At 37.7% G+C, this 9,705-nt stretch overlaps 2 protein-coding genes across 2 annotated transcripts in view; both read right to left on the reverse strand.

Annotated features, from left to right (window-relative positions):
• The window catches only part of iars1 (isoleucyl-tRNA synthetase 1), a 49,443-nt gene that overhangs the window by 28,667 nt on the left and 11,071 nt on the right, over positions 1–9,705 (reverse strand). Inside the window, exons 8-13 of the mRNA XM_014004114.1 lie at positions 9,094–9,181; positions 7,696–7,756; positions 7,103–7,198; positions 5,960–6,082; positions 1,960–2,051; positions 1,154–1,252 (exon numbers count right to left, since the gene is read on the reverse strand). Of these exons, the coding sequence (XP_013859568.1) occupies positions 1,154–1,252; positions 1,960–2,051; positions 5,960–6,082; positions 7,103–7,198; positions 7,696–7,756; positions 9,094–9,181 (559 nt within the window). The remainder of the gene's footprint in view (positions 1–1,153; positions 1,253–1,959; positions 2,052–5,959; positions 6,083–7,102; positions 7,199–7,695; positions 7,757–9,093; positions 9,182–9,705) is intronic.
• LOC106514714 (vimentin) lies at positions 2,813–5,940 on the reverse strand. The gene has a single exon (XM_074559733.1). It carries the CDS (start codon positions 5,250–5,252, stop codon positions 4,116–4,118), a length of 1,137 nt encoding a protein of 378 aa, XP_074415834.1. The 5' UTR covers positions 5,253–5,940; the 3' UTR covers positions 2,813–4,115.

Here is a 9,705-nt window from a genome sequence, read left to right on the forward strand (position 1 = left end):
AGAGGGAAGTCTGGGTCTCTCTGCTTAGGCTGCTACCCCCATGACCTGACCCCGGATAAGCGGAAGAGGATGGATGGATGGATGGATTAGCTTGGGTTTCCTAGTGCCCCTTAGTCATGCTACTATACGCTTATATTTCTGCAGGTCAAACTGATCACACCATTCCACTAATGTCTTTACTTGTTCTACTGTTCTTGTTTGTATTTAATTATTTTGATCAACATCTTTTATTTTTCTTCGTCTTTCTTCCCATAAAAAAATACAAATGGACCAGCCATTTTGTGCTTGTCTGTGTTGCTTTGCTGTACTGCACCAGCACCTTTTAGATAAGGACCTTAAAGTGGTGTGTGTTTGTCTCAGACGCTGTACATGTGTGTCCTAGCATCTTCACCTTCCTTGCGGCTACTCATTCATCTTGGTTTGACAGTCCCATTACCAGAGGCAGCTACTGTGGCTCAGAAAAAGAGTCCTGGGRGCACCATAGGTAATACCACTTAACAAAGCCATCATACTGAAACATAATCWTTTTWAAAAATTACCACTGTGATAATATTTTTTCATTTAAAATATCTACACTATAATGAAATGGTTAGATAAGGAACTCCAGTTTCATATTATTAAAAAAATAAGTAAGTCATTGCAAAACCTTTTTTAAAATTCATCACCATTCTTCACATTCAAAGATTCTCTTCCCAAAGATGGATGTCCTTCATCAACAGGCCAACAATGTAATACAGTGCAGAGCAGGAGCTGTAATTGTTTTGGGACTGCATCTGCTTCCTGGTCTCACTCAAAGCATTTAGGACCACTTGCATGGTAAAATGGCTTTTTAGTCACTTAACTACAAGCTAATTCTTTTTATTTATTTATGAAGTTTATTCATTTAAAACACAACATAAATTCAACATACAAAAATAAATAAATAAAAAAGTCATAAATTCAATGAAAGGCAGCAGCAGAAGAAAAAAAAATCTTTTGATTTCTGCCCCTTTTTCTCAAATAAATAAATTCAATCAAAAAATCTTCAATTTACAATGTACAACAAAATTAAAAGAAAAACGATAAGGGTTTAATTCCTTCTTGAGTAACAAGTCATGCCTTATACATTATATTTTACATTATTAATTATCACTTGGTTCAGAAAACTGCTTACCAGTAGCTTTTTCCATTGCACTCCAGAAGTTTGTCCACTATGTCCTCAACTCGTACGAACCAACTGGGAACGGCTTTATAGATCAGGGGTGTRTCAGACCTGAAAAAAATAAACACAATAATCCAGTTCAGAAAATCAAATGCTACATTAAACTCAATAAGACACAGAAAATCAAATGAAATTTATGATTTACTTCTTAGCTGAGTAACTCAAGAGTTAATAGTTACATAAATGGTAGAAATCCTATAAATTGTATAGGATGGTTGCACATTTAGGGTTCTGCACAGTATCTTAGGACTGCATTCTCCCCAACGAGTGTGGCTTAAAAAGATTGTTTAATTTCAACTACGTTTTTTTTCTAGTGGCTATGTGAGCATATCTCTGCATATGTACTGAGGCTAATTAATCTCACTCAGGTTAAACTGCAGCTGCTTCATGATAAAGTCGGATTTAGGCAACTCGAAATTAAAATGTTTGTGTTTCAGGATGAGCCCTATGATTTTAACGTGAGGTGGCACCTTGAGAGGCAGCAGGTCAATTGCGAGTCCAACACTGACTCTGTTCACCAAAAGCCCATCAAAATTCAAGCCTCAACTACTGTGCAAAACCCCTTTTATGACTTCCAAGAGGAGGTGTTCACAGTTTAATCAGACCAACATCTGTGACCTCTAACCTTCATTTCCAGTAGGGTGGAATAATCTACCCTGCAGAGAAAGTCTCAAAGTAAAGCTGTTCGTTTAAGTGAGTCAGAAGAAGGCAGGGCAGGCATAGTTTAACGTTTAAAATGGATTATGTACACGTCTCACCTCCAGCAGAAAGGGTAGTTGTGTTTGTATGAGCTAGAAGTGACCAGACGTCCCTTTTCCTTCAGGAATTTAATAATGTTCTTGTCTGCATCCTGAAAGGGAAAAAAAATTAAAGAGATTTATTGATAAATGAATTCTTCAATGCCAGCACAGCTCCAAAAGACCCATGAGTACCACTGCTCTTTAATGCTGCAAGGTGAAAGCTCCATGAGTCAGCAAAATGCTTTTATACMTTAAATTGCTTTATAACTAGACGTAAGATCTATTATGGGTATGTTTTATTTAATAGAATTCTTAATGTAAATATTAAAAACTAATTTATGAAAAACTTTTGTTGTGAAACATTTGTGACAGGGGAAATAAGTTAGAAAACAAAATAAACCAAACTCATTTTTTCTCACAATTGCCACACTCATTTGCACTTTAACACGTTTTTATTTGCTTTACATCAAACAGGTTTTGGCAGTCAAAGCTTATTCAAGCAGTCAATGCAACAGTATGGAAAAAAACATAAAAATATTATGAGCACCCTTTTTATTACATAAAATGTCAATATACTTTACCCATTTAAACACCTATAAATTTAAAAAAAATCTAGTATACTGCACACTAAAAATGTATTAGCCCTATATTTATTTTTTTCCCTTAGTCACTCCTAAAGTTTGTCATTTACTTTAACACAGATGAAATAAGCTGTTGTAAGTTCTTCCAAAGAGTCTGAGAATTCTTGAACAAACCTTATGCAACCTTGAAAAAAAAAAAAAAGAGTCAAGTATTGCAGCCAAGGTCACAGCCTGCCTGAACAAATGACAAATATCACCAAAGGAAGAAACGGCATGTTTTCTTATGCAGCTCACAGGTTAGAATAATCTTTTATTCAATAAGCCAACTGAGTCATCACAAACAATTTACTTTCTTTGAACCAAGCTTAGTGGAAGCTCATAAATACGAGTTCTCTCATCAAAGTGCTTTGCAGAACCATCTTGAACCGGAATTCTTTGCCAAGACATTTTTTTTTAATTTCTCTCACTTCAGTCTGCACATTTATTCCTCCACTCCAAATTTATTTTTAAGACTGAAAATAAACTAATAAAATTATGAGTATGATTTTTTTTAACCTTTTTAACCAGTAAAATTTATATGAAATTTGCCTCCACACGAGTGGAAAAGGGAAACCGTTTCAAGCCAACTGAATGAGAATCAGAAGAGGTGTTGTGTGTTGGGCAACCAACAGATTATCATAGCAACAAAGTGTGAGTCAGCTTTCCAAGGACAAAGTTATCCATGATGAAAAAACAGGAAAGCAACTGCTCATAAGCTGAAAAAATAAAATCACTGATTCATTTTGTATGCACTCACTTAAATCTTTATTAGGTAACAGTAGTGTAACATTAGTGATCAACAGCTGTTTTGTTGAAACATTTACAATAAAACCGAGGRTCTACTTTATTTGCACTGAGCTGAGAGCTTTATAGTGAAGGCAGCGAGAGCTAAAACTTGAACAAGAGGTGGTTTGATGACAAAAAGTGAGAAACTACAGCACACAAAAAAGTGACAAAGGCATGACAGTGAGGCTGACTTGGCAGGAAAAGAGGTAAGGTAAATTTAGCTGGAGTACTGCAGGAGCAGGTGTAAAAAAAAGGGACTGAACAAGGAGAAAAGAGGGCTGCCAAACACAGAAATGAGAGGAGACAGGGAGAGCCAATAAAAAAATGACTGAATATGGATTTGAAAAATAAGGTGGAATTTTCCAGTAAAGGGGACCAGTAACAGAAAATCAGTAATGACAGAAAACAAGAGCATAATGGAGTTAATAATAAATTATAGCAGATCAGGAGGGCTAGATATTATGAACCTTATCTAATCTGCACAGGAAATCTAAAACAGAAGTCCCAAAAAATGATTGTAAAAACCTTACATTTCAGTCCTGATACTAGAGAAAACCAGTTAAAATGTGCTTGTTACCTCATTTTATCATTTCAWCAAAATTTGTGTTGCTCTTAATGAACATGTTCAACAATACCCAGCCCTATGAATAAGACAGATTTTTTTTTAGTCTCTGTAAGAAGAATGATGCGATMTCTCTCTGCTCCACAATGCACTGCTGCTTTTCTTCATGAGCTGCTTAAACATCCTACGGCTCACATCCTCGATATTTAATTATCTTTGGTAATTCCAAGCCTCTGTTCTTCTCCTTCCAGCAGCTTCCTGTAGGTTGCGATCTCTGCATCCAGCTTGAGTTTAATGTGCAGCAGTTCCTGGTAGTCTTGAAGATACTTGGTCATCTCCAGTTTGGTGTCACAGAGTTGGGCCTCCAGCTGGGCGATGACGCTCTCCAGACTGCCCACTTTATCCAAGTGAGAGACTTCCATTTCATCCAGCTGGAGCTCAAGGGCGGCGTTGCGAGCCCTCAGAGAATCGATCTGGCTCTGTATGTCTGACGCCTGATTATGGAAGGTTGTGATTTCTTCTTTCATAGTCTTCATGTGCTCTTCATTTTTGCCCGCGTGCTCCTTCAAGGTGTCAAACTTGCCCTTGTACCACTTCTCGGCTTCCTGGACGTTGCGGGCAGCAACAGATTCTATCTCTGCACGCATGTTGCGCAGGTAGGCGGCCAGGTCAGGACGATCACCATCCATGTCAGCAGAAATCTTTGCGTCCTCAATTTGCTTCATAAGGTCCTCCACCTCTTCATCGTGCAGCTTCTTGAGGAACTCGATCTCAGCCACGAGTTGCTCTATGCGCTTTTCGAGCTCCGCTTTCTGCAGGGTGGCACTGTCAACATCCTGGCGGAACTCCTTCAGAATCATCTCTGCTTCTTCTTTGAGCGCCACCTCCTCCTCCAGCTTCAGCCTCCACACTTCAACCTCCTCTTCGATGTAGCCTCGTTCAATATCTGCTGCTCCCTTTTCGTTTGTCAGGCTTTCAATCAGCTCCCGCACCTCCTTGAACTTGAGCTCGTACTCGTCTCCGAGGCCTGCGGGGCTTCCCTTATAACGGCTCTGCAGCGCTTCCAGCTCAGCTTGGAGAGAGGCATTTTTCTGCTCGAGTGCCTGGACCTTCGTAATATAACCTGCAAACTTGACATTGAGCTCTTGCATCTCCTCTTTCTCGTTGGCATGTTGTTGGTGTATCTCAGTCCCCAGCTCCACGGCAGTGCCACGATAGCCGGCACGCCCACGGCTGTCGTACGAAGATCCGCGGCACCGAGAAGGTGATGGACTCTGAACCCTGACTCTGCCACTGGAGCTGCTTACTTGCAAGCTCTTCTGGGTATATGATGAAGCTCTCATGTTGTGTAAAATACTGAGCTTGCTTTTCAGTTTACAGAAAAAACAAAAAACGAACTGCTCTGTTGCTTTCTCACACTGCCCACGTTGAAACTGGCTCTCTCGGATCCCCTCGGTGTTTTTATGTGGCAGTGAAGAATGTCTCAGACAGCCTTGAAACTCAGGCTATGTTTTAGCACATTTCTAAAGTGGATTATGACAGACTTTCAGATAACTGTGGCTGCATGCTCTTTATTAGTTAACAATGTACTGTTAGAGGCTAGGAGGGTCAAACCCACTCCCTAGCCTTGGCACAAACGCATGAAATAGTGGTCACATCATGCATGACTGCTATTTTTAACTCATTATCAACTCAAGATGCTAATGAAGTTGGTGTGAGGAACAGTGAGAGGGTGTCCAGTGTTATGATAAACAATGGCAAAATGCTTTGACAGGACATTCATCCAGAATCATAAACATTTGGAAACATTTTTTCATATGTAAAGGTGTGATAAGCATGAAATAAAATCATTGAAGTGAGACAAATTACCAGCTAGAAACAGAGAAGATAAAGAGTAGTCCCAGCAGAAAATGAAATGCCAGTTTAGAACTGCTATCAATATTATTGAGCCATTTATCCTGAGAATCATGCCTGCGGCTTTTAGAAAGAGTAGAATGGCTGAAACGTCCGCAGACTTAATCTTCATGTAAATGCATGACGTGTCACTCACTTTGACATACTGTCCTGCAAAGTCAGTGACCTCTGAAGTGAAGCAGCCTGAGGCGTCCACAGGGCAAATAGGAGACTGATCTCTCTGGATGATCTTGTATTCTGAACACACCCTGAAATCATCCTGCAGAAAGAAAAGAAATGCAATTTACATGCCGATTTAGTCAGTCTCGGATTGTTAATATTTAATGAATGTACTTTTTTTTCTCACTTCTTAACACAAAATGTGATACTAAGATCACATTATGTTATTGACTTAGCTCATATTAGGCTTTATTGCTATTAATATACGTAACTACAAAGCATAATGAAGCCCTCTGGAAACCTCTTCACCAGTCAAAGATATGTTATGACTGCACATTAAATTCCTTGTTGAGCTCGGCACTTTTTCCAGCACTGAAACAAGCACAACTGATATGTGGCAGCTGCGTATGAAAAATATGAGCACTGCCCAGCCCGAAATGTAATTTGTATTCAAACGCCCTGTCAGGATTCTAGATTGATGACTCATAGGGTCATTTCACATCAAGTCATAACAAAAATAAAATTTGAAAAATGCCGTTTGGCAGGCCCTTTTTTCCTTTTGCAGTATATCCTTGGAGCAGACGCATTCATATTTCAGCTTTTACTACCAAACGAATCAATATGAATATGACCGCTAACATAAAATCTGAAACCGAYGAAGCATTTAGATGCAAATTTGACCGAGATGCAGACGTGTGTGATTGACATAACTGTTGAGAGAGGAGGGGGAGAGAAAAAACAAACAAACAAACAAACATTGTCCTGTGGAGAASTGTTCACAGCAGGCTTCAGTCAAAGGACAATCCATCTGGCCTCGACAAGGACGTCTACGCTGTTAGTAATGACCCAATACATCTGACTTTATTGCACCAGCATCAACATGTTCATGAAGCAATATTTTACACAAATGTTTAACACTATAAAAAAAGCAGTGCAGCGTCTAGCCGGCCACATTAAAATGTATTCAATATATTATAGGACTCTAATTTCATCATTTTTATCATGTTATCCATTCTGTACTTTAACGAGGTTGAACAATTGGCAAAACAAGTAATCCCTGTAGTAAGAATAAACACACGCAAGAGGAGCAGAGAAAAATAAATAAATAACAGATACTCACAGCTCCAAAGTAAGGTGCCTGGTGGACCACGCCTGTGCCCTCTTCCTCCTTGACGTAGTTATCCRTCAACACCTGGAAAGCTCCTTTCTCCTCACACTTCAGTCAAAGGAGAAGAATTAAATAAAGTGTGGCAGAGGGTGAAGAAGTACAAAAAAAGGATACAGATCTATTTAAAGTCTGAATTCATGGTTTCCCTGTTCAAATGAGTCTCAGCTGAAACAAAGCTTCTCATCCGTGGGCATGTTMTTGATCTACTGTCCAACTTTTTTCAATAAGGATTATAACTGTGTGGATAAGAGTTACTATTAAGGGTTTTTTTTTTAATTCTTTGACTAATTCTTCTGCCACGTTATTTCTGAATGTGAGATTTATCTAAGTAAATGTATTGTTTATCTTTGGGTATAAATGTTTTTGCTACACACAAAGGGAACCAGAGGTAAATTTTACAGACTGAGATGAGACAACATGTCTCAYTCTAGCTTCGTGGTCAAGAAGATTCAAAGCCAGTGAATTCATTTTAAGATTTAACCACAAAGAGGAATTCAAATTAAGAGTTTAAGAGCAAAAATAAAGCAACAAAAAGCAGTACCAACCTTGGCAAAGTACTGAAARAGAGGTTTGTACTTTTTTCCTTTTAGGACTTTTCCTGGAAATCTAGAAACAGATAAAACACATTTAATTGTCATATGWGCAGAAGTTATTACACAATCAAAAGCTCCAACAACTTTTAGATGAAAGCCTAAAAAAATAAATGACCTACCAAAAAACATAACCACAATGCTAAAATTCACAGGCTTTATTGTTTCATTTTTTCTTGTCTTTATCCCACTGAATTTAGGCATCTTAAAAAGATAAAACTGCGTTACTTAAAAAAAAAACAACTTAGAGATATTATTCTTCTTTAAGCATCTTAATCAWTATAGATTCTCCTTGTTAAAGACAAAAGCTGTCTCAGGATCTCCAGACATTTCAATTAAAGGGACATTTTTCCATTGGYGCCTAATTATGTTGTTTTTAGATCTTTCAAATTAGGGTAGCACATTGTATAGGATTTTTTTAATGCAGCAACAGTGTGTAAAATATCAATGTTGAAAAGGAATGTAATAAATGTTAGTCCAATAAATTTCTGCACGATGAGTTGGTTGATACAATGAATGAACTATCTATCAACTTAGCAGCTAAAATGCTAAACATGGAGATTGTTGTGAGCAACGTGATGACAAATGAAAGAGAAGCAGTGAAAATGTGGTAATCTCAATATTCAATACCACATACTGCAGTTTTCCCTATTACCGAGCAGTTCTATGTCAAATATGTCTGTTTTTCTCTGCACAGAATTCTCCTGTAAAAGAAGATTTTCTAACCAAATTAAGCATTTCCAGTCAATATAACATTGTTGCTGTCTTATAAACTATCGGATGAGTGTGAATAATTTACAGCTAAATATGTTCTTCCAGATTCCAATACTGCGTGATTCTGCATCCATTATTCATTCAGGTGTATTCATTTCCCTCTGACTCACTGAGCTGGGAAACTGGGAGAATTATCTCCTTTCTGCTGCAACTTTATTTATGTTTCTAAAGTCTGGAAGAAAAGTCAACACAAACACACTGCAGAAAGAGTAAAATTCATGTTTGACATGTCAATCACCCTTTGCTTTTAACAACAACAAAATAACATATGCCAACTTCAGTCAATGGCTTTACCATAACTGACAAAGACAATTTAAAAATGTAAAAATAAAAAAGCAACAGCTGATTTGAGATATTACAGTGGATGTGTGTAGATATATACTGAACTGCACAATTACAGTCCTGATATGATTCCCTTTAAGAGGGAGTCTTTTAAAAGTTGAAGTTATTTATGTGGTCAAGGATTTAACCATGTTCTCCAACTTAAAGAAAAACAGTTGTACACTAAAACTAACAATGTACAATATATTACTCATCAGTTATGTTTTTTCTTTTACTTCAAGAGTCTTTTATACTCACTTGTCCAAGACTGTGTATTCACCCTCCGACTTAAAAAGAGCTCCCAGTCTGGCTTCCATCATAATGTAGGTCTTCTTTGTATCATTATCTTTAAAAAAAAAGCAATTGATGCATTTATTAGGTAGAAAACATGTAAAGCCTAAGTTTGCAACACCTAATTCAGTTTATTTAATGTTTCCTAGTGAAGATTAACCCAGTGTAGTCTTTGTTGTGCTGTGGACTTTAACAAGTTAAGATGAAGCCAGCAGAGTGTCAGGTGGAGCTCCTGGATTTTCGACAGTTTCTCTAAATATGTGCTGACCTTGAAGCAGACTTGTTGGGATGTTCARTCATATAAAGATTGACAACTGTCCTCAACGGTTTCTAATTTTTAACAATCTTTCTCACTGCAGAAGGATCAACTCCAATTTATTTGAAATTGCCCTTATGTCCCTTTCCAGATTAGAGCAACTAATTCGTCTCTGGGATCATCCTTCCTTTTTGATATTGTGTTAAATCAAAACGTTTCTGCAACTTAGTCTTATGGGTGTTGTGAAGGTGTGCTTGAATACTTTACTGTAAATTTTTTTCCCCACACAACTTTGAGATTTTAACTGAGTTAAATAATGACAC

The sequence above is a fragment of the Austrofundulus limnaeus genome, unplaced genomic scaffold (assembly GCF_001266775.1).
Source record: "Austrofundulus limnaeus strain Quisiro unplaced genomic scaffold, Austrofundulus_limnaeus-1.0 Scaffold22, whole genome shotgun sequence".
Taxonomy (NCBI): domain Eukaryota; kingdom Metazoa; phylum Chordata; class Actinopteri; order Cyprinodontiformes; family Rivulidae; genus Austrofundulus; species Austrofundulus limnaeus.

Excerpts from the sequence above, each read along its gene's own strand:
- LOC106514714 (XM_074559733.1), bottom strand. The coding sequence starts at position 5,252 with ATGAGAGCTTCATCATATACCCAGAAGAGCTTGCAAGTAAGCAGCTCC.